This window comes from Crotalus tigris, unplaced genomic scaffold, assembly GCF_016545835.1.
Source record: "Crotalus tigris isolate CLP2741 ecotype Arizona unplaced genomic scaffold, ASM1654583v1 scf7180000024306.450007, whole genome shotgun sequence".
In the NCBI taxonomy this organism is placed as follows: Eukaryota; Metazoa; Chordata; class Lepidosauria; order Squamata; family Viperidae; genus Crotalus; species Crotalus tigris.
Genome location: NW_024100478.1, coordinates 128,247 through 156,197, shown reverse-complemented (window position 1 = coordinate 156,197; position 27,951 = coordinate 128,247). Strand labels below are relative to the sequence as shown.

At 42.9% G+C, this 27,951-nt stretch overlaps 1 protein-coding gene and 1 pseudogene across 2 annotated transcripts in view; both read left to right on the top strand.

Moving 5' to 3' along the window:
• The window catches only part of ZFAT (zinc finger and AT-hook domain containing), a 159,894-nt gene extending 135,534 nt beyond the window's left edge, over nt 1-24,360 (top strand). The window contains exons 16-17 of one of the 2 annotated variants that reach the window (XM_039324690.1): nt 9,613-9,851; nt 23,841-24,360. In XM_039324690.1, coding sequence (XP_039180624.1) covers nt 9,613-9,846 — 234 coding nt within the window. In that variant the 3' untranslated portion in view covers nt 9,847-9,851; nt 23,841-24,360. Of the gene's footprint in view, nt 1-9,612; nt 9,852-12,682; nt 15,511-23,840 lie in introns of those variants that run through there. The other variant, XM_039324689.1, reaches the window with a different exon arrangement.
• On the top strand, nt 219-340 carry LOC120299667 (annotated as a pseudogene).
• Nucleotides 24,361-27,951: the final 3,591 nt, after the last annotated feature.

Below are 27,951 nucleotides of genomic sequence, written 5' to 3'. Positions count from 1 at the left end.
TCCCTTGATCACATTTTGCAACATTCTGACAAGCAAAGTGAATGGGGAAGCCAAATTCACTTAACAACCATGTCACTAACTCAACAAGTGCAGTAATTTACTTCACAACTGTGGCAAGCAAGTTCATAAAATGGGGCAAAACTGACTTAACAATTGTCTTGCTTAGCAACAGAAACTTTGGACTCAATTTTGGACGTAAGTCAAGGACTACCTGTATCACAGATAATCTTCCAGAGCCCCTGAACGCGCCCGATCCCGTCTGATCTCGGAAGCTAAGCAGGGTCAGGCCTGGTTAGTACTTGGGTGGGAGACCGCCTGGGAATACCGGGTGCTGTAGGCTTAATCAAGGAGAGAAGCAACCTAGAACTAAGGAGAAACTTCCTGACAGTGAGAACAATTAATCAGTGGAACAGCTTGCCTCCAGAAGCAGTAAATGCTCCAACACTGGAAGTTTTTAAGAAGAGACTGGACAGCCATTTGTCCGAAATGGTGTAGGGTTTCCTGCCCGAGTAGGTGGTTGGACTAGATGACCTCCAAGGTCCCTTCCAACTTTACTACTATTATTATTATTGACCCCACTCACCATTAGTAGTAACAGAGCTTATTTGTCCCAAATGCCTAAAGAAACAGCCAGGTCATCCATGCCTTGTAGAAGACTTGTTGGGGATTTCTGAATCTCTGGGGGATGCTGTCCCATCATAGGACAGGTGCTGTTGTTGAGAAGGCACAACTCCAGTGTCCGGCAAGATGGCATTATTTGTCAAAAAAGACCCAGAGCATGTCCTCTTGGGTTTGGCCAATCTAAAGAAAAGAAGAAACGGGGATGACATGATAGCAGTATTCCAGTATTTGAGGGGCTACCACAAAAAAGAGGGTGCCAAACTATTCTCCGAAGCACCTGAAGGCAGAACAAGAAACAATGGTTGGAAACTGACCAAAGAGAGAAGCAACCTGGAATTAAAGAGAGACTTCTTAACAGTGAGGACAATTAACCAGTGGAACAGTTTGCCTCCAGAAGTTATGGGCGCTCCATCACTGGAGGTTTTTAAGAAGAGACTGGACAGTCACTTGTCTGAAATGGTATAGGCTCTCCTGCTCGAGCAGAGGACTGGACTAGAAGACCTCCAAGGTCCCTTCCAGCTCTATTCCATTCTATCTTCAGCAAAAACACTCAGTGAGAAGGCACAGTTTCAGGGTCCAGCAAAATGGCATTATTTGACAGAAAAGACCCAGAGCATGTCCTCTCTACTAGATTTGGTGGAGAAACAAGCAGAAACAACAGGAGAAAGGCAATCTTGCAAGCCTCTTCACTCTATACCACAGAGAACTTTATAGTTGTTGGCCAGCACCTTGTACTGTACCTGAAGCCTAGTGGACCCATTGCAGCTGACAGAGCAGTGATGTTACATGGGTGTAACAAGGAACATCAAAAACTGCATTCTGGCCTAGCTGTAACTTCCAAGTGCTCTTCAAGGACACCGCATGTAGAGAGCATTACATTAATCGAAAGAAGAAGTGATCAAGGCATTGGTTATTACAAGCAGGGCCTCCGAATGAGTTATGTACGAACAGTTGCTTAACAATACAGGTTTTGCCCGCAGACCTATGTCAACAGTCTTATGTAAAATTTGAAGTCTTTTCATGCTATCCATAAATGATTGCCACCTGAATCATAGGTAACATAATAAAGAATTATGGACACTTGGCAGCAGGAGATGCCATAATGTTAAAAAAGTAATTTTCAGCCCCCATCCTGTTAGTATAGTACAGGGACAATTTATTGTATCTTTGCCTTAACTGCGCTCCTTAAAATCCCCGTTACGGTCTGACAAAGGTTTTGTTTTTTTCCAGCCTTGTCAAATCCACTTATTAGAAAGTGCAAAAAGGGAGGAGATGGAATATAAAACATAGGAATAACAAAGTTGGAAGGGACCTTGGAGGTTTTGTACTCCTCCAAACCTCTGTTCAAGCAGGATACCCTCTACCACAGACATGTCAAACACAAGGCCCAGGGGCCGGATGCGGCCTGCGAAGTGGTTTCATGTGGCCCGCGAAGCCATCCTGGAAACAGTGAGGGAACGGCCCCCGCTGCCTTGGCCATGGCCCAAGCCAGCCGGGAACCAATGTACAATTTTGTGGTGGCCATCTATGCTGAAACGCATTCAGTCTTAGCTCCACAAGGCCATCTGGAAACAGCAAGGAACCAGCCACTGCCGTGTTGGCCCCGCCCCCTGGGTGCATGCTGGGGAGGTGTCACCCTTTGTGAGGAATGAAGAAATGGACCATGCCTTGGCGCTTGCCCCGGTCCCACCCCCTTCACCAGAGACCCTCAGATCTGTCCCACTCCTGCCTAGGCCCCCACACAGGCACCCTTGATACGAACGATGTAGAATTGGCCATGCCCATCCAGTAGGCCACGCCCACTCCATCCACGCCCACCCACCCTGGCCGCATCCACCCGACCCCCCAAGGGCAACCGCAATGCTGATGCAACCCTCAATGAAATTGAGTTTGACACCCCTGCTCTACCATTTCAAACAAATGGCTGTTCAGTCTCTTCTTAAAAGCCTCGAGTGATGGGACACGCACAATTTCTGAAGGCAGTTGTGGATTTATTGGTAATTTTTTCTCAGTTCTACATTGCTTCTCTCCTTGATTAGTTTCCATCCATTGTTTCTTGTCTTGTCCTCTGGTGCTTGGGAAAATAGATTGACCCCCCTCTTCTTGGTGGCAGCCCCTCATATATTGAACAATGCTGTCATGTCCCCCTAGTCCTTCTTTTCATTAAACTAGACATACCCAATTCTGGCAACTGTTCTTCATATGTTTTAGCCTCCAGCCCCCTAATTATCTTTGTTGCTGTTCTCTGTACTCTTTGCAGAGTCTCAACATCGTTTTTTATATTGTGGTACTAAGAGACCTCAAGAGAGATTCAGCTTCTTACAAAATCTGTTTTATAAAGAAAATGGCCTATCGTTTTTAAAAATGTAAGAGAGATGTTGAGAATCAGCTTGGAAAACGCACGCCTTGTCTGATCAAGGATGTATGAAATTTTAGTGAGATACCTCTATTGCAAACATGAAGCACCGAAGGAGATCGTTTATTCTCACCCATTTTAATTTTTTTTTCCATTTTTAAATTTGCCTTTTAAATTTACCTTTGTAATATACAAAAGAAAAAGAAAACGGCAAGTAATTCAACAATGCAGAATGCTGTGGCCAGATTGCCAGTGATGCAGACCCCTCCCTAGCAGAAGAACACTAGCTCCAAAGTCATTGTACAAATAATCCTCAACTTATGAGCACAGTTGAGCCCAAAATTCTCTTTGCTCAGCTAGATAGTTGTTAAGTGATTGTCACCCCATTTTACTTTTTTGCCACAGTGGTAAAGTGAAACCCTGCAGTTGTTAAGTTAGTCACATGGTTGTTAAGAGAATCTGTCTTCCCCCTTGACTTGGCTGGTCGGAAAAAGTGATCACGTGACCCGGGGACACTGCAACCATCATAAATATGAGCCAATTATCCAACATCTGAATTTTGACCATGCGGAGGCTGCAGTGGTTGTGCGAAAAACGGTGATAAGTCCCTTTTTTCCAATGTCATCATAACTTTGAACAGTCATTAAAGGAATGGTTGTAAGTCAAGAACTACCTGTACTGTTTACTAGAAGATTTCTGTTGTGATTCCGTGCCAGCTTGTGCTCCCAACAGCTGAGTCTGAGGAATCTGAGGAGGAGGTGGAGGAGGCATTTGAAGGGCCATCAGGGGCAGAGGGAGGCTCTGATGAATTACAGGACTCACGGTTTGATGCAGAGCCTGGGCCCTCCAGTTGTGTTCCTGATGAAGCTCAGCTGTGTGAGGAGAATGAGTCAGACTCGGAAGACTCACACCTGATGGACATGCTAATTGATGTACGTACACGTCGTCAATTAGCAAGAGTAAATCAGCAGCATTCAATGCGGCAACTCCAGAGTAAAAGGAGAAGGCACTGAGAAGCAACGCCTTGGGACTGCTTTATAAAAAGAGGAAGTGTGGGCGGTGCTGGTTGCTGAAGACAACCATTTGCAAAGTACTTTTTGGAATCCTGGTCTGTTCGTCTTGCTTTTGACTACTCTTCTGTTTGCATCGTGTTTCCTGTGGACTATTTCCTTCCTTTGGACTTGAGTTTTGCTGTTTGTGTTTTGGACTGTTTGGCAGCTTTGTCACCCATATTAAAAGGGGTTTGTTTTGTTTTAAAGTCTCCAGCCTGTTGTATCAGCAGGGGTTTGGTCCTTGTGCCTTTAACAAGGACGGCAATAGGCTGGGATAGAACAGTTTCCAGACCAATTAAAAGTGCCAGTTATCACTGATGTGTGGGTGTCATTGTTGACTCTGGTCAAATCCCTGAATTTTTTGCCTCCTTCCTAGCACTGGGAGATAGTGGTCACCCAACTGACTTCATGATTAAGGCAGGACTAGAACTCATATCCTAGCCTGGTGCCTTAACCACTGTACCAAACTGGCCCTCAGTTACTATCTGCAAAGTCTTCTATAGAATCACATCTGGAGGACCTACCGGGCAAGGCGTTGTCCGAATTGTATCTGCTTATCCCAAACCAAACTTTGTGAGGGAAACTGTTAGAATTTCTACGTCTCAAGAAGTTATGGGGTGAGAAGTAGAGGATGGATCTTCCCCGTGCCTTGGAAAGTCGGCCCCACCTTTTCGGCATGCTGCATGCTTGTTAAAAATTGTACTATTCCAACGTATATTTGAGCCTAATTTATGGACCAACATCATAGGTAGTGTTATTTTGCATTGATATTTTTCACCATTTGTGCTTTGATATCCAGCACCCAGAATCTACAAATACTGCAAAACAATGTACAAAACTATGCAGAACAAGAGAGATAGACACCTTTGTTGGGAACAATTGTTTCTGCTTTCTCTGGCCTTGGAAAAACTCTGTTTTTGACTCGTGTTTCTTGTCGACTTACCTTGCCTTGTGGACAACTTACAGACCTTGCCCTGTGAACTTCCACCTTGTTTTTAGACATCCTCTTTGCCTTTGCAAATTCTTGGTGATTACTGGCTTTTGTTTGTGGGACTGTGGGCGGCTGCCTTCAGGGAAGATTGGAGTGGAGCTTTCCTTGCCATTGTAGGGTCATTTCTTGTGGAATTAGCAGAGCAATAAAAGACTCTATGGAAGCCTGCCTCTGCCTAGACCAGGGGTAGGCAACCTCGGCTCTTTTATGACTCATGGACTTCAACTCCCAGAATTCCTGAGTCAGCTATGCTGACTCAGGAATTCTGGAAGTTGAAGTCCATGAGTCATAAAAGAGCCGAGGTTGCCTACCCCTGGCCTAGACAATCTGGGTCATAACAATAGGTAGCAATAATAAACCCTTCTGTGCTTTGAACTCAACAGATGCTCCCGATTATTTGCACCTGACGCACAAGAAGCTGCTATCATGTTGATAATTTCTATATCAATGTGTGAATATTTATCGAGGTCATTAACATGTGCCATTTTTTATCCTGTAATCAAGCTAGATTCCAGTTCGTGATCTTTCATTTGAGAAACAGGACATCCCAAACTGTATTGACATAAAGAACAGGAATGTCTATCCAGCTCGTCTGTCAATGTCTATCTCTGTGACATGCTATGTTGCATTTTCTGGCGTGTGATACTTGGATGCTTCTCCCGCTCTTTCATGATAAATTAATCCGAATCTAGCCAATGCATTTTCTGGTGCCCCAAAGAAGTCAGCTTAAATCAATTTTATGATACATCTACTATGGCAGGTTCACCTAAAATCGTGTCTTGTTGAATGTAAGCATATCGTATAACGACCTTTTTGGCACAGAATGATTGTGTTTGTGTTCTGAAATAAAATAAGCGCACAATTGTTCTCTTCCATTCTTTGCTCCATTTGCTGCTCATGTCTGAGATAGAAGGAAGCCTTGGCCATCCAATATTTTCATTCTTAGTCTACCGGATGTGTAATTTACGTGGTTTATAGTTGCAGTTTGGGGTCAGTTGTTTCCTTAAGATAAACTATTATGGGAATTACACATCCGTGTGGAAAGAAAATTCATAGCATAAACTGGTTGAACCTTTCTGACTTGCCTGGTAATATCTGGTGCTTTAGTCATCTTTGAAAATTCCTGTTGTAGGGATTGGGAACTGATCATACATGCAACAGAGAATACAAAGACTTCACTTGGTTGCAATCTGGGCAGAAAAAAGTCTTATTCTCTTTTTTGGATATAATGGAGAAAGACCTCTGACATAAAGAAAAACATGGAAGCGCAACAGAATCATAGGTGATAGAGCAAGAGGAGAAGATTTGAGGAGAAGGAGATGTCCCTCTAGATTACAGTGTTTCTCAACCTTGACAATTTTAAGGCATGTGGACTTCAACTCCCAGAATTCCACAGCCAGCGTTGCTGGCTGTGGAATTCTGGGAGTTGAAGTCCACATGCCTTAAAATTGTCAAGGTTGAGAAACACTGCTCTAGAAACTGGTGTACTAGCAAGTAGGGACCTATTGTTTCTTGTCTTTGATCTAGGGCCATTAAAATGTAGGGTTGGTTTTAGTATTAAAGTCAGGTCCTCCAGTAAGGGAATAGAAGTTCGTTTAATGAAGAGAAGGACGAGCGGGGACGTGATAGCAGTGTTCCAATATCTCAGGGGCCGCCACAAAGAAGAGGGAGTCAAGCTATTCTCCAGAGCCCTTAAAGGCAGGACAAGAAGCAATGGGTGGAAACTAATCAAGGAGAGAAGCAACCTAGAACTAAGGAGAAACTTCCTGACAGTCAGAACAATTAACCAGTGGAACAACCTGCCTCCAGAAGCGGTGAATGCTCCAACACTGGAAGTTTTTAAGAAGAGACTGGACAGCCATTTGTCCAAAATGGTATAGGGTTTCCTGCCTGAGCAGGGGGTTGGACTAGATGATCTTCAAGGTCCCTTCCAACTTTATTATTATTAGTATGATGATGATGATGATGATGATGATGATGATGATGATGATGATGGATCATCGCACAGTCAGCCAGATGTTCAGACTGGATTTGGCATTTTTGTCGACCTATCGAGTTGTTACCAATGACCTGGGATAGGCAGATGTGGATGTTTGATGGTATTACACATATCGTCGCAGGATGGAAGCAGTTCCTAATAAGGCCGCCTTTTGCAATTGACTAATAGCGAATTTGTCAATGCCAATGGGATTCAAGTGGTGCTCCAATTGTTTTGGGATTGCACCCAAGGCGCCTATTACTATTGGTACTACCCTTGCTTGCTTTTGCCACAGTTTTTCTATTCCTATTTGTAGGTCTTTGTATTTTGTTATCTTCTCCAGTTCTTTCTCATCTATTCTGCTGTCTCCAGGTACTGCCACTATCTTTTGTCTTTCTTATCGACAATTGTTAAGTCCGGAGTGTTATGTTGCAGGTGCTTGTCTGTTTGAATTCTGAAGTCCCAGAGCAGTTTAATTTTATCATTTTCTATGACTTTCTCTATTTTATGATCCCACCAGTTCTTGCTTACAGGCAAATGATATTTCTTGCAGATCTTCCAATGCACCATTGTTGCTACTTTGTCATTGTTATTGTTGTTGTTGTTGTTCAATATCTTGTGTACTAGTTGTTCCCTTTTCTGGAGCATCCCTGGGTTCAATCTCTCAAGCCCTGGTGATCTCATGCTTGGACTATTGCAATGTGCTCTACATGGGGCTATCTTTGAAGAGTATTCGGAAGCTATAGCTGACACAGAATGCAGCCTCACTGACATATTCTGAGGCCCGTAGGATGGCCCATGTTACGCCTGTTCCCCAACCTGCACTGTTTGGCAGTTTGGTTCCAAGTCCAATTCAAGGTGTGGGTTATCACTTCATGGCATAGATTCAGACTACCTCACCCAATGGGATTAGCCCATCCTGGCATGGCAGAAGGGACCTGCTGTGGATCCCGTAGGTCAAGGGATTCTGGCAGGTGAGATCCAGGAGAAGAGTCTTTTGTGCCGTGATTCCTACCCTCTGGAATATCATGTTCCCAGAAGTGAGCTCCACACCCACTTTTTCTGCCCTTGTCCCAAACCAAACTGTTTTACATTGGCATTTTTAACCGATTGATTGTAAGCCATCTAGAGTCACCTTTAGTGAGATGGGCAGCACATAAATTTAACGAATAAATAAATAATTTCTTGTAGAAAAGCACAAGATGCTTACATACAGTCTAGCCTAAATGCTGGTCGACATTGATACATTTCTTAGTGCTTGCTATGGAATACAGGTAGTCCTCGACATATTTTTTGTTGCTAAGCCAGCCAGTTGTTAAGTGAGTTTTGCCCCATTTTACGACCTTTTTTGCAACAGTTGTGAAGTGAATCCCTGCAGTTGTTAAGCAAAACATACGGTCATCAAGCAAAGCTGGCTTCCCCTATTGCTTTTGCTTGTTGGAAGCCAGCTGGGGAAGGATGCGCCCGAATTTTGATCACATAACCATCGGGAGGCTGCAGTGGTCGTAAAGTGTGAAAACTGGTCACATCACTTTTTTCAGCACTGTTGTAACTTTGAATGGTCACTAAACGAATGGCTGGAAGTCAAGGACTACAATGGCTTAAACCAGTGGCTTCTGGTCCAGAGAGAGAAATGTATACAAAAATAGAACTCTTCTATTATTGTATGAAATCTGCAGAGCTCTCTGCTTCAATAGCCAGTTGTAGAACTTTCAGAATATATTTGTTGTTGGTTTTTCCTGGTTCATTTTCTACCATAAAGAGAAACCATCTAGAACACACTAAGCCATCTCAGCTCAGTTGCCATGTAACGATGACCAGCTGAAAACTGTTGTGATTCCTAGCCAGCCAGTGGATCCGGCAGCTGAGTCTGAGGACTCAGAGGAGGAGGAGGGGCCTGGAGTGACATCAGAGTCAGAAGAAGGCTCTGAGGAGCTTCAAGACTTACAGTCGGATGAGGAGCCTGGCCCCTCTACTTGCGCTCAGGCTGAGACACAGCTGTGCTGGGACCCTGAGTTGGACAGTGATGAAGAACAGCTGGGACAAATCCCGGATGCACGAAAGCGCAGGCAAGAGAAGCAAAAAGGACAGAGGAATGCAATGGGGCGGCTCCAAAGGCAAAGGAGAAGGCATTAGTAAGCCACGCCTTGGCTGAATTATAAAAGGGAAGGCATGGGAGGTGCTGGTTGCCAAAGGCAACCGTTCGTGTTGAAGATCGAGTTTCTGTGGACTGTGTTTGTTTGCCTTGGATATTGACTCAGGTCTGTGAGAATGAAAGGGGTTGGTTTTTTCTTACGGTTCCTGCCTGTTTCTTGGAAGAGGGGTTTCTCCTTGTGAGCATAACAAGGACTCACGTAGGCTGGGACAGAACAGAAATCCAGCAAACATCTTCTTGTGATGGATTGCCCATACGTGGCAATTCCAGTACATGCTTGACTTAACAACCCACCATAGTCAATTCTGGTCTGTCGTTTCCCTGAAGTTTACACTACTGAAGTCTGGAGCCAGTAATTGACATGTGATGGGATCTAGGCCTTTGGTCTTACCAGTTTTGCTCCTCTTCATTATCACTCCCTTGTGCAAGCGTTTTGTAACTTTCCCGTTGTTCTGACAGGTAACCGAAGAGGAAGAGACAGCTAATCACACCGTGATGATTCAGGAAACTTTGCAACCAGCTTCGATGGAGTTGGCCGAGCAGCATCATTTGGTGGTCTCCTCAGATGATGTGGAAGGCATTGGGACAGTGACCGTTTATACTCAGGGCGGAGAAGCCTCAGAACTGATTGTTTATGTGCAAGAAGCCATGCAGCCGATGGAAGAGCAGGAGCAATCTGGACAGGACATCTAAATCAGGTAAGTAGGCAGGTAAGCCTCCCGGCACTGGATGTTGAGTCTTCATTGACATATTGCAAGCTATTTTGGGGAGAAACCCCTGATGTTGGTGTGGCAACAGTTGGTACATTCCAACAACTCTCTGATTCAGGTTAACTCAGCCTTCCATCCTTCCGAGGTCGGTAAAATGAGGACCCAGATTGTTGGGGGCAAAAGGCTGACTCTGTAAACCTGCTTAGAGAGGACTGTAAAGCACTGTGGAGCGGTATAAAAGTCTAAGTCAGTGGTTCTCAACCTTTTTAATGCTGCGATCCCCAACCAGTCGTAAGTCGAGGACTACTCAACCTGTCGTAAGTCGAGGACTACTCAACTGGTGCAGCACCGTTTGCAGAATGGAACTTTTGGCGGGCTCAGCAGGGCAGAGACAGCCTGGACGATTCCTATTGGCTTTTGAAAGCCAATAGAATTAGACTCTATTCAAGAGAGTCTATTCTATTGGCTTTCAAAAGCCAACAGAATAAAAAGGGAGTAGCACAGCTAAGGAAAAGGGGGAAAAATGGTGGACTGCGTTGTTTGGCGACCCCCGTGAAATGGTCGTTTGACCCCAAATGGGGTCCCGACCCACAGGTTGAGAACCACTGGTCTAAGTGATATTGCAGCATGAAGACCATTCACATAACCTAATCATCTTCAGAAAACTGAGTCCAAAATTAATAGTATGTACATTTGGGGTTCATTTTGCTACTCCGTTTATATTGCTAGAATAGGTAAATCAGATTGAGGAAGGGAATGTTAGGCGCTTCGGGCCACAGGTCACCAAGGCAAAGCAAGGAAAACCTGTCAAAACCCATAGGATGAGCTGTGGTGGTGCAGTGGTTAGACTGCAGTATCGCAGGCTAATTCTGCCAACTGCCAGCAGTTCGATCCTGAGCGGCTCAAGGATGCCTCAGTCTTCCATCTTTCTGAGGTTGGTAAAATGAGGACCCAGATTGTTGGGGGACAATATGCTGACTCTGTAAACCTGCTTAGAGAGGAGCTGTGAAGCTGTAACTATGAAGCGGTATATAAGTGTAAGGGCTATGGCTATTCTCTGCCTAGCTAATTTTGCTCTGACTGATGAAGTTGCTTGGATGGGCAACGAAACGTCTGAGATTTACAAACTTTGATCCAGTTGCCATGATTCAACCTTTAGACATCTCCTGACACTGCTAAATTATTTCCCAATGTATATTTGACAGCAAGCCTAAAAAGTGTTTCCTGTAGCTATTGATCTGGTAGATGTGAGGGTGGCCGTTGATTGGACTCCAGGTAGTCCTCGACTTAACGACCACGATGAAGACTAGAGTTTCCATTGCTAAGCGTGGTGATTGTCAAGTGAGCCATGCCCGATTATATGACCCGTTTGCTGTAGTTGTTAAGCGAATCCCTGCAGTTGGAAGTGAGCCACATGGCCATTAAGCAAATCCAGCTTCTCCCATTGACTTTGCTTGTTGGAAACCAACGGGGAATGTTGCACATGGGGATCAAATGACCCCAGGACACGGCAACCATTTCTGGATGCAAGCCCCTGAATTTTGATCATGTGTCCGTGGAAATGCTGCAACGGTCGTAAGTGTGAGGACTGGCTGTAAGTCACTCTTTTCAGTGCCACTGTAGCTTCCAACAGTCACTAAACAAACGGTTACAAGTCGAGGACTTCCTCTAATGCAGGGTTTCTCAACCTTGGCAACTTTAAGACTTGTGGACTTCAACTCCCAGAATTCCTCAGCCAGCATGCCTGGCTGAAGAATTCTGGGAGTTGAAGTCCACAAGTCATAAAAGGGACAAGTTTGAAGACCCCTGCACTAAACCAACTCTTGGGTTGATCAGCAACCCATTTCTGTGAGCATTAAAAATGATTCCCAGTGGGAAGACGTGTGATTTCTTGCAGCATCAGGGAAACTAGTGTTTGCTGGAGCACAAATTCCATCAGCTCCAGATATTGTGGTCCTGTCATCCCTTTGAGGTGGTCCAGACAGGAAACCAAACCTTAACACTACCTTCATTGTAAGGTCACAGTAACAGAATCTTCTTCTTCTTCTTGTGCCATATCCGTTATCGGACGTTGGCGATCATGTTGGTGATCCTGTTTTTAGCACCCCTGTCTTAAATCTAGCAAACAAAATGGAGGCTGGCTGAGGAATTCTGGGAGTTGAAGTCCACAAGTCATAAAAGGGCCGAGTTTGAAGACCCCTGTCTTAAATCTAACAAACAAAATGGAGGCTGGCTGAGGAATTCTGGGAGTTGAAGTCCACGAGTCATAAAGGGCCGAGTTTGAAGACCCCTGTCTTAAATCTAACAAACAAAATGGAGGCTGGCTGAGGAATTCTGGGAGTTGAAGTCCACAAGTCATAAAAGGGCCGAGTTTGAAGACCCCTGTCTTAAATCTAACAAACAAAATGGAGGCTGGCTGAGGAATTCTGGGAGTTGAAGTCCACAAGTCATAAAAGGGCCGAGTTTGAAGACCCCTGTCTTAAATCTAACAAACAAAATGGAGGCTGGCTGAGGAATTCTGGGAGTTGAAGTCCACAAGTCATAAAAGGGCCGAGTTTGAAGACCCTGTCTTAAATCTAACAAACAAAATGGAGGCTGGCTGAGGAATTCTGGGAGTTGAAGTCCACAAGTCATAAAAGGGCCGAGTTTGAAGACCCCTGTCTTAAATCTTGCCAAGGTTGAGAACCCCTGCTCTAATGGCTTTTTGCTGAAGACGTTTTGACACATCCTGAGTCATAATCCATCTCTTCTTCTTTCTTTTTTTCTTTTTTAAAAATATATGCCTTTTTTCACAAATCCCCTTTTCTCTTTCTCCCAAGGAACTCAAGAGATCCCAACCTCTTATTACACCGATGCTGATACACATTCTTCAGGGATGAAATAAACCTCCTGAACAACATCTGTGTGAGGAGACGGCAGCCAAGAAACCAGAAGAAGCAATCGCTGGCAAAGTGCCACGGGGCTGGATAAAACTATCCGGGTGTGTTGTATGCACTTTAAGAAAAAAAAAATGGTAGAGTTTAAAAGACTCTTTTAATCACAGTTTGAAAAGCTTCTTGAGAAGGCCAAAAAGGACAATCGGGCAAAACAGAAGGCCCAGGCAGTGAAGCTGCTTCTAAGCATATAGCTTACTGTATTTCTTCCCGTCATCGGCTCCCAACTTGCTACTAGAAAGAATTCTCCCTTTTAAAGGAGCTTTGCTTTGTGAGTTTGAAAAAAAAAAAAACCAGAACGGGATTGAGTTTTCAAAGACTCAAGAATGTTTTATCTGAAGGAACTGGTTTCTCTTTTAGATCATTCATCTTTTAATTTCAGCTCCTTCCCGTTGCTCAAGGATGCAAAGCTGCCCCTGTACTTTTCTCAGATGTCTGGTTCCTCTTAGATAGGAAGTGTTTTATTATTACCACGTACTGGGGGGGGGACACATAAATTGAAGGTAATTTGGAAAGGCTGAGGACATTGTGACCGTCCCTGAGGTTTCATTTTGCCTTTCCTCCCTGCTCCCCTTTGCAAGATTACAACAGTGTTTTCAGAAGTATAAAAAATATGGGCTGGGGTTTTTTTTTTCCCTGAACTTGGCCACTATATTTCTGATCGATGTTTCATACTGTTGGGTTATGTTCCTCATAATACATAATGAATGCCATTTGGAGCCATAGAGAAGCAATTTAACATCAAGGAAGCTGTGAAATACAGAGTGATAAAGCGGAGTTTGGGGTCCTGTTTTCCTTTGTCTGACAAATGTTTGAACATTTTTTGTCACGAACAACCCAGCTCAGTAGCCAGAGCTCACATCCATTATGGTTAATCTGTCTTTATAAAACTAAACCAATTTGCCATGAAATACATTGGCCGTCCTGAGGGCATCTTAGGGGAGTTTATGGCGACATCCTGACAAGAGTCCACCAGGGCTGGTCTAGAGAAAGCCTAATCTTTACTAGGCCTTCTCGGAGAGAGGAGTAAAGGGATGCTAAGAGGCTCAAGCAAAATTGCGTTAGGTATCTTGTCCATAGTTCTAAGAAGTGGGTTCCCATTCTGCTCTCCATAAAGAAAAGGGGATATGATTTTGAGCAAGAGTGTTTCCACCAGGCTAGTAATTCTAGCAGGACTGTCTAAGGCAGGGATGTCCAACACTGCAACTTTAAGACTCGTGGACTTCAGCTCCCAGAATTCCTGAGCCAGCATGGCTCAGCTTGGAAACCTCTCCCTTTCCCCTCAGCATGGCTGGCTCAGGAATTCTGGGAGTTGAAGTCCACAGGTCTTAAAAGTTGCCAAGGTTGAACACCCCTGATCCAAGGGGGAATGTTGCTTCTCAATTTGCTTAGGGGAGAAGAGAGAAGATACGTTATGCTTGACACCCAGCCATATGAAGAGTTTGCCCTTCAACATCTGAGGAACAATGCCAACAGGTCATGGTTAAAACCAGGGATTGATTATTTTTTTATTCTGAGGGAGAAAGAGAGAAGGGAAAACACCGGAATAACCTGACTTCTTTTATCCTTGAATTTTTACATTATCGAAGCACCCGTTTGTGATTGTGAGCGGAAATTCTATCATCTGACATACAAAACAGCTTAGACTTTAACTCTTGTGGCCTATTACGTCTAAGGTTTTGAAGAAACGTCTACCAAATAAATGGAATTTTAAAATATAAATAGGCAATCTCATTTGGGGAAGGGGTGGCAGACCCCAGACCCTGTGTACAAGCATACTTATTAACTCTCGGTGACCCAGTTGTTTTCCCTGGAGTTTTGCTGGAAAGATAGACTGCCACAGTTGGCTAAGTCCTTGACTAGACTTAATATGGGTTTTTTTTTTTTTAAGAAAAAAAAACCCAAGAATTGAAATAAATTCTTAATACCTCCCCATTATTTATTGGATGCCTAGGCCACTGAATCATTGAAATTCCCGGTGGGTTACAAGCATAAATAAAACATATCTAGTAAAAAGAAAAATAGAGTAAAACCTCCACAGTAAGACAGGAAAAATAATGCACAACTCCCAACACACATAACGCATAGCAACTCTGAATAAGTAAAAAAAACAACAACAACACGATATTACTAGGTGCAATACAAAACAAAAAAGTAAACATTGTGGCTAAAAGCTAAACCATCCTTGACTTCCAAAGAGGTCGTTATCTCCTTGTGTCCACCCTCCCTCCCCACAATATTCAATGCAACTCTCACTACTCAAGAGTTACTTCCAGCTGCTTTAAATCCTTAATGTACATAAGAGAGACTTTCTGGTCACCAAAATCTATTTTTTGCTACAACTGAAGTCTATCTCTATGTATTTTTGCATCAGGTTATGCTATTTCCATCCTGCAAAGCTTTAAGTGATGTATTACTATCCACCTTAGAGCTAGAGGAGGAAGAGGAAAGGGATCTCATTGGGAGCAGACTCGTTTTATAACTATAATTTGGTTTTTTTAAAAAACCCTGATGAGTCACTCTTCTGCAGCAGATATGAAATAAAACTAATATTACAGGCTTATAAATATCTAGATATGTCCTTCAGAAATAACTAGCTTCCCTCGGAAGCTAAAACTTATTTTCCTGTACCTCGAGTATTGCTGGATTAAATTAATTCTGCAAAAGGGATGAATGATGCATTCTAAATAAAAACCTCCAAATATGTGAATCGATAGTGCCGTTCTCTTGGAATTAAAATTGAAAACCTGTTCGTTAGTGATCTTAAAAGAGAAGCTGTGTTCCTGGCGACCTGAAAATTCTGCTGTAAGTTGCTATCATTGCAAAATCTACTCAGTGGATCTTAAGAGCTGTCTTGTTAATATGTAAAAAGATGTTTCACAGTTTTATGATCTTCAGCCGAAATAATTGTACAGACAGGAAATAGAAAGCAAGAGAAGAGTTGTAATATCTGTGGCACCAAATGCTTCCCAAATGAGTGTGCATTATTTGGCTGATGGGAGCATGCCTGGAAGATTATTGGTCACATGCATACAGCCACAATTTCATCATGTACATCTCCCTTATCTGGGGAAGGGGAGTGTATGTGCATACACACACACACACACACACACACACACACACACACACATAGACACACACACACACATATACATATATATTTTTAGGTTGCTAACAAAGAATAAAGAGAGAACTGGTATAGCTATTTCGAGTTCCTTTAACTCTCTTCAGCCAGACTTACTCTTCTGAGATTCGAACCTGGGCTATCTGCATGTTAGGCAGTTGTTATAACCTCTAAGCCACAGGCTCTCTCCCACTCTGTTAGCTATCAGGAGAGAGACAGGGGGAGCAGATTTTACCTTGAATGTGCACCCTGTCAGCCCAAATATGGGAGAAAGAAATCTTTTTTCTTTTTCTTTTCTTTTGCCTGTATCAGCTCAATCTAGAGCCATCACAAGCAGCAGTCGCCAACTGCAACATCATTTTACATTTTTAGGTTGCTAACAAAGAATAAAGAGAGAGCTGGTATAGCTATTTCGAGTTCCTTTAACTCTCTTCAGCCAGACTTACTCTTCTGTGATTCAAACCTGGGCTATCTGCACGTTAGGCAGTTGTTATAACCTCTAAGCCACAGGCTCTCTCTCACTTTGTTAGCTGTCAGGAGAGAGACAGGGGGAGGAGATATACATGTATATATGTATATATATATATGGTTTGTGTGTGTGTGTATGTATGTGTGTGTGTGTATATATATATATATATATATATATATATATATATATATAATATGATCTATAAACCTTTGATTTTTCCCTCCCTTGAAAATCCACCAAGCCAATAAACCCTTTTCAACATCTCCTGTTGCTTGGATATTAGTCAGAATACAATATAACATAACATACAATATTATTGTGTTGTATATTGTGTATACCAGGGGTCCCCAACTCCTGGTCCATGGACTGGTACCGGGTCACAGCATGCCAGCAACCGGTCTGCACAAACAAAGCCCCATCCGTGGGATGCAGGCAGCACACAAAACCACACACTCTCCGATCCTCGGAAAAACCTTTCTCCACGGACCTGGTCCCTGGTGTCCAAAAGGTTGGGGACCTCTGCTATATACAATACAGGTAGTCCTCAACTTACAGCCATTTAGTGACGGTTCAAAGTTACAACAATACTGGAAAAACAAGTGACTTATGATTGTTATTTACACTTAAACAACTGTAGCAGCACTTTCACGATCACGTGATCAAAATTCAGATACTTCATATCTGGTACATATTTATGACTGTTGCAAAGTCACAAGGTCACGTGATCATCCCCTTTTGGTGAACTTCTGACCAGCAAAGTCAACAGGGAAGCCAGGTTCACTTTACAACCATGATACTAACTTAACAATTGCAGTTATTCAATTAACAACAGTGAAAAAAGGGTTGTAAAATCACTTAACAAATGTTTCATTTAGCAATATAAATGTTGGGCTCGAAGACTACCTGCATACAGTAGAATATTCTTCTTTATCAGTCATAACACAGTTGTGAATTTACTATTTTTTGCATTGGCGGGGCAAATGGCAGAGGGGTCAGAAAGCTTTTGAAGCATTTGAAAAGCGAGCTGGCAGTTCAGCGAGGCCAGGTGCGCTGCAGACACTAATGCAAAGCATAACAATGAACCGATCAAAGTGACATTGGAAAGGAACGCCATGCTTTCAGCAACGAAAGGTTACCCTCCCTAAATTCCAGATGGCATAGAATTGACAGGAACGCTAAAAGTATTTTAGAAGATGGCTTCGTGGTCAAAGAAATTTCTTACGATGTTTTTCAGACTTTCTTTTTCAGTGAGAATTTTTTTTTTAGAAAGAATAGATGAAACGAAATTTAGAATAAGGGAGCTACTGTTGGGTGCCAACAACCAGATCCACATGTGAAGAGTTCAGTTAGCTGTTTTATTGCTCATGCTTGTTACACAGGAATTTTCCAGACTGGGCATTTTGCACCTGGACTAAACTAGATAAGGTTTAACGGCGTTCAAATAATGTTAGGCCTTGCCCTTTTGTGCCCACATAAGCATTCCAGACTAATTCCCTGTTTGACCCAGTACTCTTCAATATCTTCAAAAATGACTTAGATGAGGGAATAGAAGGGGAACTCATCAAATTTGCAGATGACACGAAGCTGGCAGGAATAGCCAACACCCCAGAAGACAAGCTCAGGATCCAAAAAGATATTGAACAATGGGCCCTATCCAACAAAATGAGTTTCAGTGTGGAGAAAAGCAAGGTTTTACACCTGGCTAAGAAAAACCAAAACTACAAGTACAGATTAGGCGAAACCTAGCTCAAAAACAGTAACTGTGAGAGGGACCTTGGAGTCCTAGTGGACGATCACTTAAACATGAGCCAGCAGTGTGCGGCAGCAGCCAAAAAAGCGAATACAATCCCTGGCTGTATAAACAGAGGCATAGAATCAAAATCACATGAAGCATTAGTTCCTCTTTATAAATCCTTAGTAGGACCTCACCTGGAATACTGCATCCAGTTTTGGTCACCACATTACAAATAAGAGGTTGAGACTTTGGAAAAAAAAAAGTGCAAAGAAGAGCAACTAAGATGATTAAAGGCCTGAAGATGAAAATATACGAAGAATGATTGCAGAAATTGGTTATGGTCAGTTTAGAGAAAAGAAGGACCATGGGGGACATGATAGCAGTATTCCAGTATTTGAGGGCTTCCACAAAGAAGAGGGGGTCAACTTATTTTCCAAAGCACCCGAAGGCAAGACAAAAAACAATGAATGAAAACTAATCAAGGAGAGAAGCAACCTTGAATTAGGGAGAAACTTCCTAACAGTGAGGACAATTAATCAGTGGAATAGCTTGCCTTCAAAGGTGGTAGGTCAGGAGTCTTCAAACCTGGCCCTTTTATGACTTCTGGACTTCAACTCCCAGAATTCCTCAGCCAGGCATGCTGGCTGAGGAATTCTGGGACTTGAAGTCCACAAGTCATAAAAGGGCCAAGTTTGAAGACCCCTGTTGTAGGTGTTTCATCGCTGGAGGTTTTTAATAAGAGACTGGATAGTCACTTGTCTGAAATGGTATAGAGTCTCCTGCTTGAGTAGAGGGTTGGACTAGAAAACCTCCAAGGTCCCTTCCATCTCTATTCTGATTGGCTCCTAACCCTGGTTCAGCCAGTCTCTCTCTCCTTGACAGACACAAAGTAGCATCTGTGCATCCAGCATGCCTAAAGGACCCACTGCTCCAATTAAATTTCCATCCTGCGCTAAAAGTCTGAGCTTGTTAATAAGAATTAATTAGGCCATTCCTAAAAAATTCACACCCGTATCAACAACTATCTGGATCTTCAAAACCTTTTCTCATATCCAGTTGATAGACTTTCCCTTTGGACCTTTCAGGTCTGTACACTGTGTTGGATATTTGGAGTTTCTCCATATTGATTGCATGACTATGTTTCCTGAAGCCAATAATTATGGATGTGTAGGAAAAAAAAATAAAGGGAGCTATTCTGAGCAAGAAATTGGATGGCTATTAAACGGCCCTCGATGGGGATTTTTCATTAGCATTTATATCCCCCCCCCGCGAAATGCGAGGCTAACACACCAAATGAATTTGTGTTGTGATTTCCAGTTAAACTCCATTGTTCATTTGCAGAGATTACTCTTTGACCTAATCGCAACTAAAAGCAACAACCCTTGCAAAACATATCTATTTTTTTTTCTCACATTAAAACTCCTTTGAAATAGCAATTCCTCCTATCGCCCATTTGCTGTGAAAAACAGCATTTGGGGGAGGGTAGCAATTGGTCACAATATTCACATTGTTAGCAAATAAACCTTCCTGAATCAATTAAACAATTGCCTGTGTTAATAAATATTTGGCAAGAAGAGTTGGGAATGTGGAAATTTAATTTGCCATCTGTCACTTACACATTTTCAAGTAAATAACTTTCAGATTGGGTCTGCATTTCCACTGCCCATGACAGGTGTAATTTAAAAGAAAAATTCCAATATATTACTGTCATGCATACCTCTTTGCAATTTAAGGCTTGGCTTATTTAGACTGATAACAGCAGTTACAATCCCTGGTGATTGGGTATGAGGATTAATGCCTTTCTCAGTCTAAATATGATGCCTTCTGCAACAACAGAGCCAATGGGAAAAAAATAAGTATATTTTTGTCATAATGCCATCTTTATAAGTGAACCTGGGGCTGCTATTTCATTTGTTTCTGCAAGTATTATATTCCCATGATAATAATATGTGTTCCCCACTTTATTTATTCAGTGACTATCCACACCCATCTGTAGCCATCAATGGGACTGATTGTTTCAGCTAAGCCAACAAGGTGTTATTTGTTATCTCGGTCCTGTCATAATATGAATCTATATCCTTATGAGTGGATAATTGCTCAACGAGCTTCATATCTAATTGGGAATTAAACCCCATTCTCTTTGTTTCCAGATCATCTCCCTAAACCACTACATAATAATCAGGTTCCCATGTTTTAAGGATTTTAAGCATCATGGATTTATTTCAACATTTTTATTTCATTCATTCAATTATATGCTATTGGGTTGGGGTGACATGATAGCAGTGTTCCAATATTTGAGGGTCTGCCCAAATATGTGAGCAACTGGTTCTCTGTGTGGATGCCACTTCCGGAAGTCCATTCTGGGCCTGGGCAACAAAAAATTAGCTCCCGAAGTGGTGCAAACCAGCTGAATCCCACCACTGGGTCTGCCACAAGGAAGAGGGAGTCAAGCTATTCTCCAAAGCACTTGAAGGCAGGACAAGAAGCAATAGATGGAAACTAATCAAGGAGAGAAGCAACCTAGAACTAAAGAGAAAATTCCTGACAGTTAAAACAATCAACCAGTGGAACAAGTTGCCTCCAGAAGTTGTGGGTGCTCCAACACTGGAGATATTTTTTTTTTTAATAATTTTTTATTTTTCCAACCTCTCCCCCATACATATACCGTAATATTTATCAGATGTTAACATACATTCTTTTTACATTCATATATAAGATACTTTTAATAAAATGAAATAAATACATATACATGACTTTTGATGTTGCTTGCCCATTTCCCCTTTCACCGTATCCACACTCCTTCTTCTCTATCTTCTTTCTCCCTTTCTTCTCTTCCCTACTTCCCTCTTCTTCCTCTCAACACTGGAGATTTTAAAGAAGAGATTGGACAACCATTTGTCTGAAATGGTATAGGATCTCCTGTTTGAGCAAGGGGTTGGACTAGAAGACCTCCAAGATCCCTTCCAACTCTGTTATTCTTGTACGGTTACTATCAGACTTGAGTTGTGACCTGACAGTATTAGAACATAAGTCCACAGTGGATTTTCCAACAAAACATAAAGTAATTTTGGTTATTCATCCAACTTTGCCAGATGCAGCCTCAGCCTTTTTTAACAGCTGTGAGCATGTAGGAAGAGGAAGCCAAAGAAAATTAAAATAGAAAGGAAAAGAAAGATCAAGAAAGCAGGCATTTTCATTAGCTCAAGTAGAGCAAATGTTTTTTTTTTATGCAAAAAGTCCCAGCCCTTAGTATCTCTAGGTAGGAAGATAAATAAATGTTCTCCAGTTTGGAAATTTAGGGCAACGGTGAATTAGATCTGTTCTTTGTAGCGAGTCAACTGAATTATTCATACCAGAAAGCTGTAGGCTTCTCTTCTATTGCCCTGGATGGATGGGTTAACTCAGGGGTCTTCAAACTTGGTCCTTTTATGACTTGTGGACTTCGACTCCCAGAATTCTTCAGCCAGGCATGCTGGCTAAGAAATTCTGGGAGTTGGTCCACAAGTCATAAAAGGGCTAAGTTTGAAGATCCCTGGGTTAACTGATGTATGGTGGCCAGTTCTCAGATTTCCTAGAATTATAGGGTTGAAAAGGGACCTTAGAGGTCTTCTTGAAGGCCCAAGGCAGGAGTCCTTCTACCATCTTGACAGACTGTTGCCCGATATCTTCTTAAATACCTCTAGTGATGGAGTATCCACAATTCTGGGAGGCAAGCTGTTCCATTGATTAATTGCTCTTACTGTCAGGAAATTCCTCCTTAATTCTAGATTGGGTTCCTCTTTAATGATCTTCCACTCAATACTTCTTGTCCTGCCCTCAGGTGCTTTGGAGAATAAGTCGATAGTCTAATTTTCTGTAACAGCCCTTCAGGTATTGGAAGACTGCTATCAGTCTTCTCTTAGTTAGGCTAACTGTATCTACTGTATATTCCGGCATATAAGGCAACCCGGCGTATAAGATGACCGCCGACTTTGGTGCTAAGTTGCATGCCTAGAAAGTCGTCTTATACGCCGGAAACTACCATTATTTCCGGCGTATAAGACAACTCGGCATATAAGACGATCCCCTGACTTCGGCGCCGATTTTAACGCTTGCAAAAGTCGTCTTATACGCTGAAAAGTACGGCAATTCCTTTAGCTGTTCATTGTATGATTTAGCCTACAGGTAGCCCTTGACTTAAAAACCATTTGTTTAGTGACCATTCAAAGTTACGATGGCACTGAAAAAAGTGACTTACAACCGGTTCTCACACTTAAGTTTGTTGCAGCATCCCCACAGTCGTATGATCAAATTTTGGGTGCTGACAACCGGCATGTATTTACAACAATTGCAGCATCCTGGGGTCATATGATCGCCATTTGCAACCTTCCCAGCCAGCTTCCAACAAGCAAAGTAATAACGGAAAGACAGATTTGCTTAATGGCTATATAAGAGCCATGGTGGCGCAATGGTTAGAATGCAGTATTGCAGGCTACTTCTGCTGACTGCCGGCTGACAGCAGTTCGATTCTCACTGGCTCAAGATTGACTCAGCCTTCCATCCTTCCACGGTTGGTAAAATGAGGACCTAGATTGTTAGGGGCAAGATGGTGACTCTGTAAACCACTTAGAGAGGGCTGTAAAGCCCTGTAAAGCAGTATATAAATCTTAAGTTTTGTTGCTATTGTTAATTCACTTAACTGCAATGATTCACTTAACAACCATGGCTAAAACATGTTTGTAAAATTGGGTGTGGTTCCCTTCACAAGCACTTTGCTTAGCAACAGAAATTCTGATCCCAATTTTGGTCATAAGTTCAGAACTACCTCCATTGGAGTGTTTGTCCACCTTAATCCAGAAATGCCAATTTCCGGGTGGAGAATGTAAACTTCCTCCAAACGTTGAATCCCATCTTCAATATTCACAACCAATTATCACAGCTGATGAGAATTATAGCCCAAAAGAACCGCAGTCAAAGGAGAAGCTTGCTGACAGTGAGAACAATTGATCAGTGGAACGGCTTGCCTTCAGAAATTGTGGTTGCTCCATCACTGGAGATTTTTAAGAAGAGATTGGACAACCATTTGTCTGAAATGGTATAGGATCTCCTGTTTGAGCAGGGGGTTGGACTAGAAGACCTCCAAGGTCCCTTCCAATTCTGTTATTCTTGTACGGTTACCATCAGACTTGAGTTGTGACCTGACAGTGAGGACAATTAATCAGTGGAATAGCTTGCCTTCAAAGGTGGTAGGTCAGGAGTCTTCAAACCTGGCCCTTTTATGACTTCTGGACTTCAACTCCCAGAATTCCTCAGCCAGGCATGCTGGCTGAGGAATTCTGGGAGTTGAAGTCCAGAAGTCATAAAAGGGCCAAGTTTGAAGACCCCTCTTGTAGGTGTTTCATCACTGGAGGTTTTTAATAAGAGACTGGGTAGCCATTTGTCTGAAATGATATAGGGCAGGGGTCCCCAACCTCCAGATCATTGGCTGACACTACTCCACGGTGCTCCAGAAACTGGGCCATGCAAATAAGCCTTATCCATACAGGTGATAGATGCAGATAGCACACAAAACCAAGCTCTCTCGGGTCCACAGAAAATCTCTCCACAGAACTGATCCTTGGTACCCAAAAGGTTGGGGGCTGCTGATATAGGGTCTCCTGCTGAAGCAGAGGGACTTGGACTAGTAGACCTGCAAGGTCCCTTCTAACTCTGTTATTCTATATTCTTTCTTTTTTAGGGGTGTCTTCCAGAATCTCTGGCAGAGCTACAACCTCTGGTAATTAAAAAAAGGTAGATAATGGACTTGGGACAACTCAGCAAATCCAGTGAACAGTAATGGGCAAATACAATCATAAAACATATGCTTTATTTGTCCATTGTTCCAATTACCTAATTAATGTGTTCTGGTTTCTGAAATTTCATTTTTTTTCTCAAGAGCCTTGTTTAGTTATAATGATGGAAAATGTAGAAAAAAAATAATAATTAATATGTAAAAGCTAGCAATCCTTCCCTAGATCAAGCTTCTGCCACTGGGCATTGTTCAGATGCGTTGGACGAGTTTCATAAATGCTGGCTCAGAATTTTGGAAGTTGTTTTCATAATTTCACAAGGGATGGGATTCTGGAAGGAGGCTTAGAAGAGGAGTACTTGTAGCTTCCAAGAACCTCAGTCATTAGTTACAGCCCCTCTCTAAAACTGGCCATCTAATTAAATTATTATGGAATTATTATATTATGGAATTATGGAAAAAATTCAGAGAAGAGAAACTAGGATGATCAAAGGCCTGGAGGCTAAAACATATGAAGAACGGCTGCGGTTTAGCCAGTCTAAAGAAAAGAAGAAATAGGGGAGACATGATAGCAGTGTTCCAGTATCTGAGGGGTTGCCACAAGGCAGAGGGGGCCAGGTTGTTCACCCGAGCACCAGAGGGAAGAACGAGAAACAATGGTTGGAAACTGACCAAAGAGAGAAGCAAGCTGAATTTAAGAAGAAACTTTCTGACAGTGAGGACAATCAACCAGTGGAACAACCAACTCCCAGAAATCATGGGCGCCCCATCACTGGAGATCTTTAAAAAGAGACTGGACAATCATCTGTCTGAGATGGTGTAGGTTCTCCTGCTTAAGCAGGGGGCTGGACTAGAAGACCTCCAAGGTCTCTTCCTGCTCTATTCTATTCATCAACTTGTATGTTGTCGATTGCTTTACTTCTCATGGCGATTATAAATTTGGAATGTGACCAAGTGGGCCACACGAGCACAGGTTGCACACTCAACAACCATCCTGCATTTATAGCTGTTTTCTGTGTCCCATGGTCATTTTATAACATTTTTACCAAAATTCAGCATTTACTTCTGGTTTTCAGCCAAACCTGCTCAGTAGAGCAGTGGCCCCCAACCTTTTGGGCACTAGGAACCGGTTCTGTGGATAAAGGTTTTTCCACAGACCGGAGAGTGAATAGTTTTTTGTGTGCTGCCCGCATCCCACGGATGGGGCTTTGCTTGTTTGTGCAGACTGGTTGCTGGCATGCTGCAGCCCGGTATCAGTCCACGGACTGGGGGTTGGGGACCCCTGCTGTAGAGTACAGTGGGTTTGCTTCTTGACCACTGGGTTCCCTTAATGACCATTGCAAAAAAGGTTGTAAAATCAGGTTGGTCGTGTAGGTCAGTGGTTCTTAACCTTTTTGAATGAATCGCCCCCTTGAGCCAATGAGGAAGTTGTCATCACCCCCCTCCCCCAAAATAACCTCCCAATCACAACATGGGAAATAATTCTTCAATTTATGCAAACATTTTTTTTGTTTTCTTTAAAATTGTTCATCAGGACATATCGATGCAAATTATTTATTTCCAGTCTTTTTCCCATATCTCCCATATTCTGGCCAATGGCGTGCCACTGTATGGGTAGAGGCTGCTGCACAATGCACATGAAGATAACCGATGCGTCTTTGCATATGTACGGCATTCTGTACTGAAGCTAGCTGGAGGAACATTTGAAAACATAATTCAGTCCATTAATAGCGAGCGATCTGATGTTTTTTACAATAGATATACAGCGATTCACTGTACGAAAAAGTCTCAAAAGTTTCCCCAAAACTTCTTGCTCCATCGCCCCCATATCACCCCCTTTTCGTTCCTTCGCCCCCGTAGTCACCCCTTTTCATTTCATCGCCCCCCTGAAAAATAAAATCGCCCCTAGGGGGCAATATCGCCCAGGTTAAGAACCACTGGTGTAGGTGATTCTGTTTTATGACTGTCATGACTTACCCTGGGCAGGCCCCATTACGGTCTACCTGTTACGAGATAGCTTCCATGAAAGTCTGGGATAAATTCAGCCTCTCAAAAGCTCAAGAGCAGTGGTTCTCCATCTGTGGGTCGGGACCCCATTTGGGGTCGAACGACCATTTCACGGGGGTCGCCAAACAACGCAGTCCGTCATTTTTTCCCCCCTTTTCCTTAGCTGTGCTACTCCCTTTTATTCTATTGGCTTCTGAAAGCCAATAGAATAGACTCTCTTGAATAGAGTCTAATTCTATTGGCTTTCAAAAGCCAATAGGAATTGTCCAGGCTGTCTCTGCCCTGCTGAGCCCGCCAAAGTCCCATTCTGCAAACGGTGCTGCACCAGTTGAGTAGTCCTGGACTTACGACCGGTTGAGTAGTCCTCGACTTACGACTGGTTGGGGGTCACGGCATTAAAAAGGTTGCGAACCACTGCTCAAGAGGAATTTGCAACCCTCTTTTGCAATGTGGTAGTCGAGGTGAAGGCTTTGAGTGACTTAAAATGCTGCTTTGTGGGTTTCTCGCCAGCTGAGCTGAGATAAGCTATCAGCTTGGTAATTTTCTCTCTCTGAATAGCCAACGTCTCCTCTCCTTCCATTTCTTTCCTGGCCTCCCCACAGCCTCACACAGTTCTCTTTCTTAGCTTTTGTTTTTACGTGGCCTCAAATCCAACGCACCATCCAAAGGTTAAGTGCATTCCTTAGTCTGGAGAATAAAGTCCTCTATCCCTGCTTCTGTCACATTTTGTGGCATCGTCAACTGTCTTGGCTGCACTTTTGCTAATCTCACCCTCGGGGACAGACTTAGAACACCCAGAATTTATGCCATCCTTCTCCCTGGAGATCGCTATGTGCAAAAGCAACAGATGCTAAACTATGACCTGCAACGCCGTAGGTACTTCAAAAAGAAACATTTGCCTTAATGCAAGAAATAAAATACACTTCCTAGTTTATATTCTCCTAGCCGCTGGTTAATTATTCAGAAACAATAGTTATGGTTGGCTCGGGCTGGAGTTGTCTTAATGAAATCAACGTAATCCTTTTGCAAGGATTGTCCAAAAAATTATGCAGTACTGCTGCCAAACATTAATTGCAGAGAGATGCACCTCACCCCTCTAGAATCTGGAAGATCTTTCAGCTTTCCCTAGCCAGCAAACTCTCTGGTGGCACAGTGGTTACAATGCAGTATTGCAGGCTGACTGCCTACTGCCAGGAGTTTGATCCTGACCCATTCAAGGTTGACTCAGCCTTCCACCCTTCCAAGATCAGCAAAATGAAGACCCAGATTGTTGGGGGCCAAATGCTGACTCTGTAAACCACTTAGAAAGGGCTGTAAAGTCCTGTGAAGTGGTATATAAGTTTAGGTACTATTGTTTTTCTGTTTAATTTGTCCAAATAAATTCTGTATGACCCACTTCATCAAAGAGGATATATACTCTCTCCCTCCTTCTTTCAGCCCTACCTGGTTTATTACTAGACACCTTCCTCATTAAGCAGATGGCCAGCCAATTTGGCAGATGTGGTGTATTCTACCAAGCTTGAGCATTGACATCTGGGACAGAAAAAATTGTGACTTTTTTTGCATCTGTCCTGGAGGACTAGTTAGGCAGAATTGTCAGGCATAAGAAACCAGGAGCCAGGATTTTGTTGTTGCTGTTGTTGTTCAACTGCTACATTATGTCCGACTCTTTGCGAATCCATGGACCACAGCACACCAGCCCCCCTCCTGCCCTCCACTATCTCCCAGACTTTGCCCAAATTCATGTTCATTGCATTGATGACACTAACTATCTCCTTTGCTGTCTCCTTCCATCTTTCCCAACATCAGGGTCTTTTCCAGTGACTGGGAGCCAAGATCGAGCTCAAGAAAACGATCTATGAGTTTATTTCATGCAACCTATCCACAAGAATCTGATCTACTAATAGTTAAGTCATATTGGTGCCAGAGTCAATGGAGTTCAAGGGGAGCTAGACTTAAGGTCTCTTTCAGGGGCGTAGGAACTCCAGACTGATGATATATTTGACCCTACCCTACCGTCAGGCTCAGTCTGGTTGTCTTCTGCAAACATAAG